Source organism: Ochlerotatus camptorhynchus, unplaced genomic scaffold, assembly GCF_037179485.1.
Source record: "Ochlerotatus camptorhynchus isolate MF236.1 unplaced genomic scaffold, CSIRO-AGI_Acam_v1.1 ptg000308l, whole genome shotgun sequence".
NCBI lineage: Eukaryota > Metazoa > Arthropoda > Insecta > Diptera > Culicidae > Ochlerotatus > Ochlerotatus camptorhynchus.
The window spans coordinates 221,699-239,520 of NW_027040796.1; the positions used below are offsets into that span (position 1 = coordinate 221,699).

Below are 17,822 nucleotides of genomic sequence, written 5' to 3' on the forward strand. Positions count from 1 at the left end.
TGAAGAGATGTATAATTGGCGGTGAGAGCAGAAAAGTAATTTGGAAAAGTTACCACTTGATTAAAAAAGGTTATTGGAACAGTAAAACATAAACAACCTTAAAAATCCAAAGTTGCTCACATTTAGCGTCAAATGGTCTATTTTGATAGGAAACCTAATCTTCAATATACATTTTATAGAAAAATTCTTTGAGATAAATATGAATACCAAGACAAACCGATCAATAGCAAATACAACTAGGAAGGTCAGTGAAATACAATAAACCGAGTATATACTGAACTAGCAACACCAACCATAACTTCCTTCAAAGAAACAAAGAAGTAACAATAGTCAAACACTAATAAATATAATGCGATATGAACGAACTAGCACAAACAGCAAGACTATACTTAAGGTATCACAAGACAAGATATACCTATGATATGAATAGGGTAAGAAAAAAGTCATAAATATAACAATGATAATAGAACAAATATAGCAAAAAAAATCACACGAGCATTCATCTTTGAGGTCTACATAAAATTTTACATATCAAGGAATCGAGAGAGCTAACGATTTCACGAATACACCCACACACGCACATTCCTAGAACGAACATTCCTGGGGGTAACAGTAAACCGGCACGGGAGCAGATTGATCCGATGGGAATGATTACGAACGATGAAAAGCTCGCGACTTTCGATGCACAAATGTTGAAGGTTAAGGCACAAGGTACAATGGAATGATTAACTTTAACATTTAATGTTGTTACGCAGCAACCAGCGGTATTAATCGGTAAGCGACCTGGATGCCTCCTTCATGTTTTAGTGACTGACTGTGTGCAATGAGGTACGATTTGTTGCTGTGTTAGGAAGATCGTGAGCAGTTGCAGAATGTTGGTGTTCGGTGGACGAAAGGTCGAAATGGACAAATTATCAAACGGGTAGAAGGTCCTATTTTGCAGCAGCAAGATTCGAGTTCCGAAAGCTGCCGAGGCTCTGCACTCACGAGCTCTGAAAGCTTTCGGAATTCAGGGTGTTCTAACAGGTGTGGGATTTTCTTAAAAAAAATCAATATTCCGGGAGTTTTACAATTATTGTCAATCTTTCGTTGATGGGTCGATAAAAATTATAAACTCACACAACACATCATGGGCATTTTTCATGCTACTTTAAAATAAAATAAATGGATTAAGGATCCCATAAATTTGTTCTCCAAAAATCAGTACCCGTTCGATTTGGACACGGTTAGACTGATGTAACATTGAAATATTCGAAACATATCCACAATTAATGGAGCAACCAGAGAGAGGCAGTGAACCATCAGTTTACCTTCCAATTAGTGTTTACTACAAGGGTCTTCCCAATAAACTATTCCTGAGAAATCAACCATAAGTAAAATTTCCTGATTCTTGGGAATTCGATTCAGATTACCGGGAAATACCTATTTTTCACAAAACTAATTCCAAGTATAAAATTCTAAAACAATTTAATTCACACCCAATGGGAAAACATTTCCGGAAAAGTTGTATAAAATTTCCACGGGAATATGAAATAACATTCCCGGATAAGTCTGAAAAAACTTTTAAAGAAAGAAGGTAATTCTAGCAGAAAGTAATTGTTCTTTTGGGGGAAGTCGGAAGAAACTTTCGGGGAAAGTAAAAAAAATCCAAGGAAAACCTGGAAGAACTTCCAGAAACAGTTGGAATAACTTTTTGGGGGATTTGGAGGACTGTCCCAGAAGAAGTCGTAAGAATCTTCCTAGGGAAGTTGGAAGACAGTTACATGGAAAGCTAGAAGGAACCTCCTGATATAGTTTAAGCAGGGTGACCAGTGAATTTTCATTTTAAAATTCCCGGTTTTTTCCCGGTTCAAATCTCAAAATATTCCCAGATTTTAATATTTGGTAAAAAATAATGATTGCAATAGCACGTTATTTTCGAGGATCTTAGAATCAATTTGTATAACTGTTTTTAGGACTCGAGTCCTCTTAAGATTGTAAAACGCCAGAATTTACAAAGTACCAGAATTATGGATTTTTTAAGGTCACATAGCCGAATGCTATCGGGCTGAATGGGCATTATACAAAATTTGAGGGAGAGAGAGAGATAAAATTAAGAAATTGTTTTAAAAATCTTCTGCTCGGTACGGCGCAAGACATTTTTGTAAAGTATCGTGATTTGTACGAATATAAATCTGAAAAAAGAATGTAATCTTAAGAACAATTTTAATTTCTAAGATTCTGAGGCTTTGACCTGTTTTTAAAGTCTTAGAATATGCATTTTTTTTTTAGAAATTTGTGAATTATAAAAATCTATTCTACATTAAGAAGAAATAAAACAGGATTGGATTGTTTTCCAACAATATGAATCTGAGAAAAATACTCAAAATGTGGAATGTTGAAAAATGTTTCTAAGTCCTTTTTTTTTCCTTTATTATAGAGATTTTTAGCCATAGGCTAGTTCATCTCTTAGTTTTTGTTTCTAAGTCCCTGATTTAGACATTTTTCGAGATTCCAGATTTGGAAAAATAAAGTCCCTGGAAAATTTTGTTCGCTTCGAAAAATGTTCAGGGTTAATTTGAAGATTTTTTATAGAATTTTGAAAATTCAAAATTCTGAGAAAAACTTGAAGAAAAATTCAACGGAGCTCTGACAAGAATCCGAAAATAATTTTAGTCCTGACGAACTCTCAGAAGAATTACAAGGGAGTTGTGAGGAGAGCTTCAAGGAGAGTTCCTAGTTGATTCTGAAGAGAATTATGTGCGGATTGTGAGGAGAATTTTAAGGAAAATTTAAAAAGAAATATAAACAGAATTTAAAGGGTTTTCTGATAATAATTTCAAAGGAATATCGAGGAAGATTCACAAGAGAACTTTAAGCAAGACTTGAGAAAAATGCCGAAGGAATCGTGTTCTGATGTAGTTAAAGAAAAATGCTGCAGAATTTAAATTACATTCTTAAGAAAGTTTCAAGAAAATTCAGCACAGAATTCTAAGGTATTGTGAGGAGAATTCCAAATTATTTCTGCGAGGAGAGTTTTGCGAAAGGTCAAATAATTTCAAATGTTAAAGATGATTAAGAACTGAATAAACCATTTTTGAGCTGAAGAAACATATGTTTGCTTGATTAAACTCAAGCTGTTATTCAACTTTCAATTTTTGTTTCAATATGTTAAAGTTTATTTATTTTTTCCGGTTCGCCCGTCGAATTCCCGGTTTTTCCCGGTTTTCCTAGCTTCTTTTCAAATTCCCGGTTATTTCCCGGTTTTCCCGGTTCGCTGGCCACCCTGATTAAAGGTTACACTCTAAAAAATCTTCACGTCTGATTTACGTGAAATATCACGTACCTGATCTGTATTTAGAGAATCTCAAATGTTACGTGCCGTTAGTACCTTTGACCTGCTTTACACTTCATGTCCACTAAAAATATTGGTTTAATTGACCGTATATTCACGTAAACAGATTTAGTGTATTTGTGTTTATGTGTTTGGACCTTCGATATTTCCGTGAAACGAGATTTACGTGATTTTCAGGTACAGAACTCATCAAAGATTCAAAATTGCTCAGCGCTTGCTGCAAATGTTGGTAATTAGATTCTTTTACATTAATTTATTTATGATTATATGTAGCCTTTTTCTAGTTTTATGATTTCAGACGGTGACATCAGCATTTTGAGTCTGCAAACAGGTGTTAATATTTTGTCAGAAAAAAATACTCATACACGTGTCTACCATATAATAATCAATTAGTCAATATTTAACAATTTTATGAGTAGATATAAGTATTAATTTAAACACGTGAAAGTTATATCTTTTCGATAAAATTGCATAATATTGACTGCTTCTATATACACTTCCAATTATACTCATTAAAAATTCACGTACAAATTACATGAAAAGCATATTAAACAAAACGGAACGTCACGGAAAAGTCACCAGATGTCCAGTAGTTTTCACTCCGATTTCACGTAAGCAGTACGTGAAAATCAGGTCTTATTTACCTGACTAATCACGTAGATAATTGAAACTGAATTTTTATCGGCTACGTGCAATTCCGGTAAAAGTTACGTGAAAAATAGGGCGAACGAAAACCACCTATATTTTCACGTTAATGGGACGTGAAGATTTTTCAGAGTGTACTTAAGTAGAAATTCGAAAGAATCTTCCAGTATAAGCCAGAAAGGTTTTGGGGCAGTTAGACGAAACTTCTAGGAGGAACAAACATAATTTTCTGGAAGGGTGTCAGAAGACAAACATCGCCTGGCGATACCTGCAAGAGTTCTGATAATTGTTAAAAGAAGCTTTCAGTAGAAATCGTCCAGAAACAAATTTTAGAATACTTGGGGGAGTCAAAAGAAAACACCAAGAGAAAACGGAAGATGCCTGGTGAAGTCAAAAAACATTCGAATGTAGACGATTAATATTTCCAGGGGAAACCAAAAAAATATGAGATCAATTGAAAAGGAGATTTTTGACAGCAATTAAAAAAAAAAATCTTTCAATAGTAGTTGAAAGAAGTTTTCGGGTAAAATAGGAGAAATTTCCAAGCAATGTCAAAGTAAACTTCGAAGAGGAAATAAAATAAAAAAACTCCCTGGAAACCGGAGAAAAAGTATTTTCCAATTCCCGGGATGTCCAGAGAAAAACAATTTCGTTTAGGCCACCAATGATCAAGATTTTAAGAATGATGAAGTAAAGTGTATCGTTCAAAATATGTTGGCTCCATAAACAAGTTGATTTTAGATTTAGTTGGATAGTGCTTTCTGGACATTTTTTAATAAAATATCACATAAGCGTTCAAATCAAATAAGCGTTCGATACATTTTATAGAATGCAAAAAAGATAGAAAACGCGTCTTGCCAAAAACGAGGGGCCTCCCTTAGCTCAGTCGGTTAAAGCGCAGCTACAGAGCAAGACCATGCTGGAGGTGGCTGGATTTGATTCCCGGTTCGGTCTAGAAATTTTTCGGGTTGGAAAGTTTCTTGACTTCCCTGGGCATAGAGTATGATTGTACTTGCCACACAATTATATTAATGCAAAAATGGGATTTCAAACATGAAAAATAATTTGATTTATTTTTTAAATAAGGAATTGAGAAAAATACTCAAATTGTGGAACATTTAAAAATTTACATAATCACAGATATAAAAAAAAAATATTTTGGTCCTGTAAAGTTTTCAAGGCTCTGCAAATTGGAAGAAGGTTCAGGGCTCCATGGATTGAAAAAAAAACATACCATTCTGAGGATAATCCCTATGGATTTTTAGGAGAATTTAAAAAGCATTAAAGTGTTAATTCTGAAGAAATACTTAGAAGAAAACACTACACTACAAAATTCTGATAAACATCCTAAGAAAATTCTGATCAGAAACGAAATAATTCTGAAATAATGTCCTTAGGAATTCTGAGATGAATTCCATGGAATGTATGGGGAGAAGAATTAAATTGCTGAATTGAATTCCTAGATAATTCTTAAAATAATTCCATAGGAGTTGTGAAAAAAAGATCAAGGAGAATTTTTAGATGATTCTGAGTTGAATTTAATGGGGATCATGACGAGATTAGCAAGTGAATTTAAAAAAAAAATAATTTCGTAGATAATTATTAGGTGTCCTGAAGATAATTTCAAAAGAAATAGACTGCTGGATTCCTGAAGAGAGTTTTCTAGTCTTATCTATTCTAGTCTATGTTACAATACTGTGATTTCCGAGGAAAGTTTCGATTAATATTTTGAGAATACACTGGAGTCGCTTTTTACGCGGTTTTTTTTTACACGGTTTTTTTTTACGTGGTTTTTTTTTACGCGGATTCCGGAATTTACGCGGTTTTTTTTTTACGCGGATTCCGGAATTTACGCGGTTTTTTTTACGCGGTTTTCAGAATTTACGCGGTATATCGCTTTTTACGCGGTTTTTTCTTACACGGTCTTTTTTTACTCGGTTTTTTTTTACGCGGATTTCGGAATTTACGCGGTTTTTTTTTTACGCGGATTCCGGAATTTACGCGGTTTTTTTTTACGCGGTTTTTTTTTACGCGGGACGTATCACCCGCGTAAAAAGCGACTCCAGTGTATTAACAAAGTAATTTGTCTCGCAGGATGATACTAAAGGAATTCTATGGATTCCGAGGAAATTCTAAGAGGAGTTTCAAGGGAATTTCAAATAGAATTCCAAGGTACGACAAGAATTCTAATGGTATTTTCTTGTGAGTTTTTAGGAGAATCCCATCATTATTTTAACCAGAATTGCAAGGTAATTATAAAAAAAACAAAATTGTATGTTGATTTTAAGTAGGTTACCAGTTAGAATAAACTTGTTCATTCATAAACAATAAAAAAACTTATAATTGGCCATATATTAAGGTTTATTGGTTTTTCCCTGTTCTCCCGTCGAATTTCAGTTTTTCCCGGTTACTTTTAGAATTCCCGATTATTTCCCGTATTTCCAGGTTTTCCGGGTTCGCTGGCCATCCTGGATACATCAGTAATATTTAGAAACTTACTGATTTGTTACAAGTTCTCAACATCAGCTAGCTTAACTTTGACATAAAGTTATGTTAACTGGTATAATACCAAACCTGCAAAGCGAATGTCGATGCTGTTAAACAGCACGCCTGTCCCGTTGCTGTGAAGCGAGCTTGATCGTGACAGATTTGCAGATTTCAATTGCAATATTGTATTTACAGATTTCAATTGCAATGTAAAAGTTTAAATTGTAAGCATCTAAATGATTCTGTAGCCGGCGCCGGTGGTGTAGTGGTAAGCGTGACTGCTTTCTAACACCCCGATGGGTCTGGGTTCTATCCCAGCCGAGGTCGGTGGGATTTTTCTGAGGCATAAAAATCTCTGGTCACGTCTTCCTTCGGAAGGGAAGTAAAGCCGTTGGTCCCAGCCCATGTGTGTTGAATGGGTGCGATATCCTACGCAGGTGTGGAAGCTGCCTTCCTGCACATTCGATTGCTGTCAATGGATGGCAATCGATGTCCGTCGGTGATTGGCATTAGATTGCGGAACAGAGACCGACGTTAAATAAAAAGGAAAGGAAAGAATAAATGATTCTGTACTGGTAATCATACTTCAAAATATTTTGCTATTATTTAATAATGGAAAATTGGATAAAACTGGATGAATTCTCAAAAACCTGGATGATTTCAAGCTTCGATTGTTTGACTGGATGCGTAAAAAAAACTGGAAGAATTTAAAAATGTTTAAACAAGATCGCTAACATCACTGCTCTGTACATCATCATACATGATAAAAAGAAAATCATGATAATTTTTCAAAAAAAAAATCAATTCCGCAATTTTTGTGATCAGTCCCTTCGCGATTTTCACGACATCATTTAATGTTTCCGCGATTTTTATGACTGAAGCTCAAATCCGCGAAAATTGCAGTATTCGCAAGATCCACACCTATTGCATAAAAGCCCTGCAAGTGAGAGGTCGCTACCTATTCTATGGAAACTCCATAAAATTCTCACGAGAGTTGATGGAGCCTTTCCTGTTTCCTGTCCCTAATTAGTATCGCAAAATTGATTAGGAATTCCTATTCTGATCGTTCAGTTTATTTGGTTGAAGAACAAAAGCGATAGCAGGACCGCGCTGTTCGGAGGATTCCTGAAGGTGTTTCCAGAGGTCACCATCAGTGTTGGGAAAATATCAAATGATCAAATCTCACCAATAAGAATAATCTCATTTGAGTGTCGTAAACAAAAATCAACAAGCAGACAATATCGGATGATATTAAAAGCTGTGATACGGTTGCTCTGATTTCATGCTAACAAAAAGGACTCACCAAACTGTGGTGAGTTTGAGCTTCAAGATTTTTGATGTACACCCGAACACGAACCGAAACTTCCATCACTGCTGGTAGCAGTAACTTCGTGTCTGTCATCTGTGAAGAGTAAAGAGAGATAGCAAGCTATGCTTTCTCTTTATAAGAATACGATGTGCTACGGAATCATTGTGGTGGTAAGTCAACTCGTAGCTACAATTTTACATGTTCTGAATTGTCTCGCAATATCAAAGGAGCTTGTTAAATCAATATCATGCTTGATATTTTATTCCAGTATCTCGCGTGATATTGGGAGCCCTTGAGAGCGAAACAAAATCATTTGAGTGAGGATTATGCCATCACTGGTCACCATAAGACGATACTACCACCATTCGATTCCCCAGATATTTTTAGCACCAAGTTCAATCTCTGCATGATCATGGTTTTCTTCCAAAATGAGGGCAAAATGAGCCACTTCCTGAAGTCAACCCTAAACGAGACAATCGCCATTCGATTCTTCTAATTTTAGCACATCAGATGAGCTATGTTCAGTGGCGTCGCGTAGCCTCACTTTTAACCAGTTCAACTACTTTGAAAACGTTATTTAGGGTAATGTTTACATTCAAATCCATTTCAAAAGGCTCAGGGTCTTCTAGTTTCACAGGTTTGTATTCATTGGAACCAATATTGTTTTATTTGTTTACGTTTTAAGAGTTATTGAACAGGTAGATTGAGGTTAGGGTGACGCCACTGACTATGTTACAAGACTCCTGCGTCATCTGTTTTCCCCATTGTGCGCGGCTTAAGATTTTGATAATCAACTGTAGCTCTATGGAACTCTAGGAATCCTTGGGTTGTACAGAAGATCGGAATGTTTTCTGGTAAAGTATACTGAACTTTATGGAGTAGCTCAGCGAACCTTATCTTAGGAACTACGTGTTGCTAACTATGTAGCTACATATAGATTTCAAGCGAAGTTCAGGTTAGACTTTCAGGGTAAATTTGAGAGATCACCTTAGAGCAGTTCAGTTGTTTTGGAAAAGTTTAGGAATCTTTCTGGGTTACTTGAGGTGAATTGCTGTGGAAACCTTATTTATGATTGATCGGACTTATAAGAGCACAAATATCGACTCTCACAGAACATACAACAATGAAACTGGAACTCCGCGTTTTCTGCAGTACAGCAAACAAGGAGTTTCAATTTCATGAGCGCTGTTGCAATAATGTTGTTCTCTGGGAAACTTGAAGTGATGGGGCATATCAGCCATCATGACGACCATCTGTCGACACTGCAGGGAATCACCTTAACTGAATGAAATTTCCCTCGGCAACGTGATGAAAATTTGCTATACAATTAAAAGGATGATTAACTCATAATTTGAGTAAATGAATGACCGCAGCAACGCAGCTGTCCGAACGTATCCGCCATTTTTGTCCATTCGACCTTTTGTCCTGTGTTCCTCAATTTAAATAATCTGTTCAACGATGCGCATTCAGCATCTGCTATTTAGACAGCGGCTTGCGGTGGTAGGTGGTTCCAGCGAAATTGCTGGCAAATCATCCTTGTTTTGGTTCTCAGAGTGCAAGTTTACGCGCGCGAGAGCGTGATGCGATCAGTTCACACAAGAATAAACATTCGTCAATCTGATGGTTACGGATTTTCACGAGATTCAGAGGGGACACCGGAGGAGAGGGGGGCGAACCGAAATAAACAGCAAAACCTACACGGCTTATTTTCGCAAACCCACACCGGTCACGTTCACACATTCCGCGTTCGATGATATCATATTGCGGGCCGGAATCTTTCGTCGGGCATTCGTAGAAATAATAAAAAAACGACGCAACTAAGGCAGATCCTCTAGAAGAGGATCCTAGACAAACACAGACAATAATGGGCATGCTGATTTACCTCTCCGCCCACCTGGGTCAGTTCATCCTGGAGCTTCTTGATGGTGGCTTCCGTCCGGATAATCTCCGGCGTACGCTGCTTATTGCTGGCGTACAGATTTTCCAGATTCTTCTTCTCCTGCTCCAGCATCAGTCGGAGGGTCCGCATCTTCTGAACTTCCATCTCCCGCTGCTTGGCGAACTAAAATCAAATTGAATGGTTATGAAAAGGGTGTTTTGGATTGGTGGCGTGGGTAACACATTATTATAAAGAGCTTTGAAGCTGTCACGCATATGATGTTTTTACTTACATTAACGGGCACCGGGGCGGTGATGGAGTTCCGCTGCGCAACTGGCGTCGTCGGCGTGATGGATGTGGTCGAAGGCGATGGCCGCTGCATTCTGTTGTTGCTTCGTTGCACCGTCAGTTCAACAATGTCGGAAGCTGTGTCCCATGCGCGTCAGCGTGGAATGTGGGTGATGGAAAGGGAAAGTAGACAAGAGAGAGAGAAAATATATGTGAGTAATCAAGTTATACGTTGGGACGTGTTTGTTTCTATTTGTTTCGATGCATAACGTAGTATATCTGGGTATCATTTCACCGATCGCTCAGTTGCTTAGTTCATAGCTAACATAAAATGTTAATTTGTTGGCGTATTTATGCTTTGGAAATTGTAATATTATGACTGATAAAAGCATATCAGTCCGAACAGCAAGCCGAAAAAATGCTGTTGAGAATGTATTTGTCCCTAGGCTCTTATGGATGGGACAACCTAGTTTTGATAAAATTCACGATATTTCCTGACCAAAACGTGTTACTTTAAATGTACAGTCTGAAATGCCGGTAATTTTCAATTGATTCTAATGGGTAACTAATTTCTTACAAACAGCCATATGGGACTGTCATGCTTTTATGGGCAATATATCCATTGAAAAAAAAAAAATCAAAATCAATGATTACTGCACGACCCACTGAACAGAACTCTTAGTTAGGGGAAATATCGCCTTCGGTACTTCTTTACCTATTATCGTCAGGGGGTAAATGAAGTCTTAGAGTGTTTTTTTTTTGGCAAAACGATGCTCTGGAATATGCTGCACCTTCATGCAAAAAATTAGCGCTCAAGCCATAATTTTCCCTACATAAAGATGGGATAAGCACTTACTTAAGATCACAATATTTGTCGAAGAATTATTAATTAATGTTTCTAAACACAGATATATTGCAAAGATATTTTATGAAAAGGCAACTATTCATAAAATTTTACTTTCTACAACTTTACCGAAGACAGAAAACATCTATCTTCCGAAATAAAAAGGTTTGTATGGCAGCGCCATCTTTTTTTATTGGGTATCAAGCTGAAGCTGCGTGACAACTTTGTTTTGAAGACTTGGCCCATTTGAATAAATCTTGCATCTATCTTTAACAATGCAACAGAAGGACTAGCCTATGTAGTTGAAGATTTTGCCCTGTATCCTTAATACACAGATGTGGTTGCTTACCGGTCTCCACCGCATAACACACTACATTTGCTTTTCGATCACTATGAACCTTACTCCATTCGCCACCGCTGTGGTAGATATGATATTTGAAGGAAGTGTTGGCGATGGAATCCACCGTTCGGAATTGACGTTCTCCAGATCTAGGCCACCGTACTTTCTGAATAGCAGCTACGCTCACATTCACATTTCACAGTTCACGAGCCACGAGACAGAGAGCCTACATACAGTAACCAATGATAACGGCCTGAAACTAATAAACTTCGCTGATGCTAGAGGAATGGCCATCAGTACCACGTACTTTGCACGCAAGAATATCCAGCACACCTGGAGACATTTAAATGGCCGCCACTTCTCAGATGTTATCGATGTAAGGACTTTCAGGGGGCCTAACATTGATTCAGATCATTATCTTGTTGTCTGTCGACCGTTACGAATTCAACGAACCGGAGATCGATGCGCTTCAATATCCATCGCTTGTCAGCAGAATGTGTTGCTGCTGAGTATCGCGAGAAGCTTGATGAGCGGATCAGCGAAATCAACGTGAACGAGGACCTCAACAATCTGTGGAACACAATCCACGGAGTGTTGAACACAACAGAACAAGAAGAAACGACAAACGAACCCACCACAAAAAGAAAAGGCAATACGAAGAACGCGTGATTGCTGAGGCACAAAAAAGTATTGAGCAGAACGATATGCGAAGGTTCTACACGATTGTCAATGGTGTTCGGAGTAAAACAGCGCCATCTCCCGCCATGTACAATGACCTTGAAGGGAATTTGCTGACACATAAAAAAAAGATGGTGGTTGACAGGTTGAAGGAACACTTTGAGACATTGTTGAATAGAGAGAGTGAAGGAGTATCAAAAAACAGAATAAACATCGCAGGCGACGTTCAAGCTGGGGAGCCTCGAACGCTAGACGAAATTAAAAATGCAATACGTGAGCTGACAAACAATAAGTCTGCTGGGAAGGACGAGCTCCCGGCCGAACTTTTCAAACACGGAAGTGAGCAGCTGCATCAAGCAATCCACCGTATTCTAATGAAGAGATGGGAAGACGAAGAACTGCCTGCTAGCTGGTTGAATAGTCTCATTTGCCCATTATTCAAAAAAGGGCACAGACTAGAGTGCGCCAATTATCGACGAATAACTCTTCTGAATTCGGTGTACAAAATACTGTCACGCGTTCTGTTTAACATATTGAGACCGCTTGAGGCGTACTTCATTGGCTAATATCAGGCTGGTTTTCGTGAGAGCCGATCAACGACCCTCACGACCCAACAAATGTTTACCCTGCGTCAAATCCTTGATAAATTCCGGGAGTACAACTTGCAGACTCACCATCTGTTTATTGATTTCAAAGCAGCGTACGATTCAGTGAAGAGAAATGAGCTTTGGCAGATTAGGCTAGAATATGGCTTTCCGGCAAAACTGATCAGACTGATTCGCGCAACGCTGAATGAATCGAAATCAAGTGTACGGGTTGCAGATGAGATTTCGACCTCGTTCGTGACCTTAGATGGATTGAAGCAGGACGATGCACTTTCAAACTTAAATACTATTCAACATTGATCTTGAAGGAGCGATTAGGAAAGCTGGTGTGCAGAGGAACGGTGCCATCATCACACGATCACACATGCTCCTTGCCTTTGCGGAAGCCATCGATATCATCGGAATTGACCGTATAGCAGTGGAAGAGGCCTTTGTGCCTTTTAAGAAGGAGATGGCGCGGATTGGGCTCACGATAAGTTCTATCAAAACGAAGTACATGATAGCCGGTAGACAGCGTGCTAGCAATAGTGGTTTTGGTATAGTGAAGTAGTGTTGGATGATGAACAATTTTAGGTAGTGGGAGAATTTGTGTATCTTGGAACACAAGTGACATTGTGATTTAATGAAGCTTATAAAACACGGCAGACTACGGTGGGTTGGGCGTGTAGTGCGGATGCCGGAAGAACAACAAGCAAAGATTATATTCAGCAGAGAACCTGGTAGAGGTCGTCGACTCCGGGGTAGACCTAGCACACGTTGACTTTTTGCAGTTGAGGAGGACATCAGGTCGCTAAACGTTCGTGGCGATTGGAAGCGAATGGCTCAGGACCGAGTCCAGTGGAGAAGACTACTTCGTTCGGCGCAGAATCAACTAGGCGGTAAAATGCGCACTAGAACCGCTTAGTGTACAAATCGTAAAGCAGGGTGGCCACTGGTTTTACGAAATTAAATTACCTCATTTTCCCGTTTTTTTTTCAGGAGCCCATCACAGTTTTCCCGGTGTCATATAAACAGCTAATACTGATAAAAAAAAACCCACTATAATACATTTTCAGAATTATCAAAATTTATTAGCCTCCAAGGTCGACAAATACCACAAATCTTGACCCTTTTAAAAGTTTATTATCGCTGCCTACTATGCTCAAAATGACACGCAAATTTTATAATAGCCGTTTGGAATCATTAAGATTCATCTGTGTTTATTATGTTGAAAAGCAAACGTAATATTTAATTAAAAATTTAAATTTAGATCGGTGCATTACGGTATATTGAACTTGGAAACTTATCTAGAAAACAATTAGATCCACGGTGGTATCTCGGATTATGTCATTTTTCAAAGATAACATGCAATTTTTCTTAGGATTGAAATGTTTCATATTTTAATATTTATCGAGATTTAATTTACCGAACAATTAACATTTCAAATATGGTATAACTATCAAGAGCTCAGAATTTGACAAAAAAAAAATGGCCAGGAGATTTTGGATTCTGTGACTTTGAACAATTGTGTACACAACTTTAATGAGAATGTCATATGAGTTTTGTGGAGAATTGTAGAATAATTATAGAGCTAATTCTAATGAAATTCTGTGAAGAATTCCTAGGTAATTCAATTAGGAGTGCCAAATACTTTTGAGACCTATTTCAAGAAAATTGTAAGGAGAACCTAATGTGAATTCCAAGGTAGTTCTCAAGAGACTTTTATGGGGAATGTGGGGAGAATTCTAGGGAGATTCAGAAGAAAGTTCCTAGATAATTCTGAGAAAAATACAAGCGAATCTATTTCTCAGAATAGTTTTAAGGGAATTCTAGGGAATATAGATGAACTAGCCTTTGGCTAAAAATCTCTCAAATAAAGATTAAAAAAAATCTAGGGAATGAATCAAAAAAAAATTACGAAGAGGAAATTTTAAGAAATTTTCTCAATGGCATTTTGAAAACAGTTTCATGGAATTCTGAGAAACAGTTCTGATGTGAATTTCAAGGTAGTTTTGGGGCAATACTTCAGAGAAAACCTGGGGGTAATTCCAAGGACAGAAGAATCTTGAGAATAGTTGGTAGAGAATTCTCATAGGAATTAAAAAAAAAAATCAAAGGTAAACTGAGAAATTCTGAGGAGAATTCTAGGCTTTCTAACTTCTAAAGGACATACTAAAAGATGTCTGAGAAACATTCCATGGGAATTAAAATATAAAAAAATATATGCAGAGAAATTTAACCAAATTCTGATGCGAATTTTTTTAAATACACAGATTAAGGCAAAGGCAAACCAACATAATGAACAGGTAGGGGCAATTCTCCTCTACCCGATTGTGGTTTAGGTTTTCGAATGAAGGTTTCGGTTCGCGAGAAAATGGCCTTACAAGGTTTGTTTACAAAATGGAGTTAAGGCCATTTCAATTGTTGGTCTTGAATTATTGTTCTACACAGAATTTCTAGATTGTTATTGAGAACATTTTAAGGGAATACCGGAGAGAATCATAAGATTATTGAGGCAAATCTTGAATGTAGCTCTAAAGACATTTTGGTATGATCCTTAGAAATCCTTGAGAAAGTTGGGTGTATTGTTTCTTATAGTCCAATTTACAATTCTAGCAGGGAGCAAGTTAACTATTCGAAAAAAAAATTGAGGCACCCTACTGGGCAGAGAGTATGGTTGGTCTTGCCACACAAATAGTACAGGCTTAAGAAGCTCTCAATAAACAAAGTGTAAAGTTTACATCACTTCAAGTTGAGACGTTGTAACCGGAGAAAAATAAAACACATTAATCAACTCCAGAGGCCTTATGAATAAAGCTCAAAGGCCTTTCAGTAGTCATTAAAAAAAAACCTTTCAAGTCATATCTAAAACCTTTCAAGCCATATGAGTACACTTGTATCACCTTATGGTGCCATCCCAGATGTAGCTTGAATTGGCTCAGATATCAACTCGAGATTACTCCGCAAGCCCTAAGGGCAACTTCAAAGAATTATATATCAATTACAGAAGTACTTTGTTTATAACATGGCCCAACTCTGCGGTTCTCAAACTTTTGATGATTGCAACCCACTTTGAAAAACCTTAAAAATGCATGATTGCCTGAAATCCAACAAGTACTATCAAAATAACAAAGTAGTATCATAGACTTCGGGCCAACTCAAAACGCCAAAATGATCTTAGAAATGCAAACAATGGTCTAAAATGGTCTAAAACCGTTGATTTTTTTAAACTCCCTGATAATCTAAAAAATGTCGAAAACCAACTTTAAAACCAACAAGTCAATTGCAATAGAAGATTTTTCACTGATGGATCACGCATTGATGGATCCACTGGCTTCGGAGTTTTCAATGAATACTCAACCGCCTTTCGGCATGACTTCATCATCTCGGATAGTCTCAGTTCGATAGAGGCTATCCGTCACTCATCTTATTTCCTTTCAAAGGTAAGGGAGCAGATTAGTTTGCTGGTCGAAAGATCATATATGATTACCTTTGTAAGAGTCCCCTCACATTGCTCAATCCCAGGCAATGAAAAAGCAGACTCTCTCGCAAAGGTGAGCGCACAACAAGGCGAGATTTATGATAGAAGAATTTCACATGATGATTTGTTCCCATTAGTACGTTAGATTTCTCTTCTAAGTTGGCAAAACGATTGGACAAGTAATTCTCTTGGGCGGTGGTTACATTCCATTACTCCAAATGTTTCTTGGTTCAAAGGCCTGGATGTAAGTCGGGGCTTCATTCGCGTGATGTCAAGACTTATGTCTAACCACTACTCGCTAGACGCACATCTCTACAGAATAAACCTCGTTGACAGCAATATATGTAGGTGCAGAACCGGTTATGATGACATCACGCAGTTTGGCATTGCCCGGGTAGTGACGACTCGAGAGCACGACTGTTGCATACCCTAGTGGCCCGAGGTAGACAACCCTTCCGTGAAGTAAGCGATGTATTGGGAACCCGTGATCTTCCCTACATGCAGGCGATCTACGAATTTCTTTGTTTGTCTTACGTTAGAGTTTGATGTGACCATCCCCTCCTTTCCAAACAATTTCCAGCCATTGTGTCCCAGTCTTATTATCCTCCTGTTTCTGTGCTACTTGCCCCTGCCCAGCTAGGATTTGGTCAACCGTCCGAGAGTAGTATCTGAAGGAGGTTTCAGAAACCAGTGTCCTGCCTAGCTCCTTCCAATCGAAATTGTTACCATTTAACCTTGAGCCCGCCACGAGTAATTGGTACCCAATACTAACCTAGAATTACTACTGTTTAAAATGTAAATTCAAACAGTACTAATTTTTGGCTCCGCAAAGTGTCAAACACAACTGAGCCTAGCTAATAAAAGAACTAGTAAAAAAAACTTTAAAGCACTAAAATTATTTCAATAGCCACATGTGAAAAGGGCATACAAGCTTTTTGTAAACAAACCTTTGAAGGCCCTTTTCTCGCCAACCGAGGGTCACTCACGCAAAACAACAACATCATCGGGAAGGACAAAGTTTCGACAGTGAGCATTCATAAGGGCGAATACGCGATGATCGATTCTCTTCATCGATTTTCTCTTTGCATTGCTACAGCTAAGCGAAACAATTTTCTAGAATTTGTTCAATGCAGAGTAGTAACAGGTTGTATTGGCTATCAAAAGCAACAGCAAACGCACCGAGAAACGTTAAATCTAGCGAGTTATTAACAAAAGAGAAAATCGACGAAGAGAATCGATCATCGCGTATAGGCCCTTATGCATGCTCACTGTCGGTTTCCCCTACCCGGTGATGTTGATGGTTTTCGTTGGTGTCGTATGGATGGCGAGAAAAATGCATAAGAAGGTTTATGTACAAAAAGCTTGTATGCTCTTTTCACATGTGGCTCTTGATTTAGAATAGCTTTAAAACACTCAACTCAACTCACTCAAACAGACAACTCCTGTACTAAACTTTTATTGATACTGGTCCTAAAAACGTCAAAAATTATCGCAACATTTCAAAATGGCCTACATTTTCCAAACTGGATTTGAAATGCCAAAATAACCTTGAAATCGTAAAAACGTAACCTTGGAAACGTCAAAGGAACTTTGAAAGCGCTCAGATAACCCATTCATTTGAATTTCTTGCATGAGTTTTTAAACGCCATATTAGTAGTGCTTTAAATCGTAGTATAGTAGTAGTGCTTTAAATAGTGCTTAACTACAAAGGTCTTCAGAGCTTTCATGTATTAGCTTCACTGTCTAAAGAGTCATAGGGTAACTAAACAGACTGTGTGGGTTATGTTCAGATGCCTTAAGCCTTAAGAGTTAGGACACTTTATTGATCAATTTCACCGATTTTATGAGAAAAACATGATGTATCAAATTAAAAGGATTGATAGCTCGAGTTCATAAGTCTTGCGGATTATAAGTAAATTTCAGAGATCTTATGTATCAACATAAGATATCTTT

General features: G+C 37.8%; 1 protein-coding gene across 8 annotated transcripts in view; it reads right to left on the reverse strand.

The window, feature by feature from the left end:
* RhoGEF2 (Rho guanine nucleotide exchange factor 2) overlaps positions 1 to 17,822 on the reverse strand; it is a 289,609-nt gene that overhangs the window by 180,002 nt on the left and 91,785 nt on the right. For 5 of the 8 annotated variants that reach the window (XM_065229133.1, XM_065229134.1, XM_065229130.1 and 2 more), the window contains 2 exons: positions 9,947 to 10,080; positions 9,658 to 9,837 (listed from right to left, as the gene is read on the reverse strand). In XM_065229133.1, coding sequence (XP_065085205.1) covers positions 9,658 to 9,837; positions 9,947 to 10,036 — 270 coding nt within the window. In that variant the 5' untranslated portion in view covers positions 10,037 to 10,080. The remainder of the gene's footprint in view (positions 1 to 9,657; positions 9,838 to 9,946; positions 10,081 to 17,822) is intronic. The other 3 variants (XM_065229135.1, XM_065229131.1, XM_065229129.1) reach the window with 1 other exon arrangement.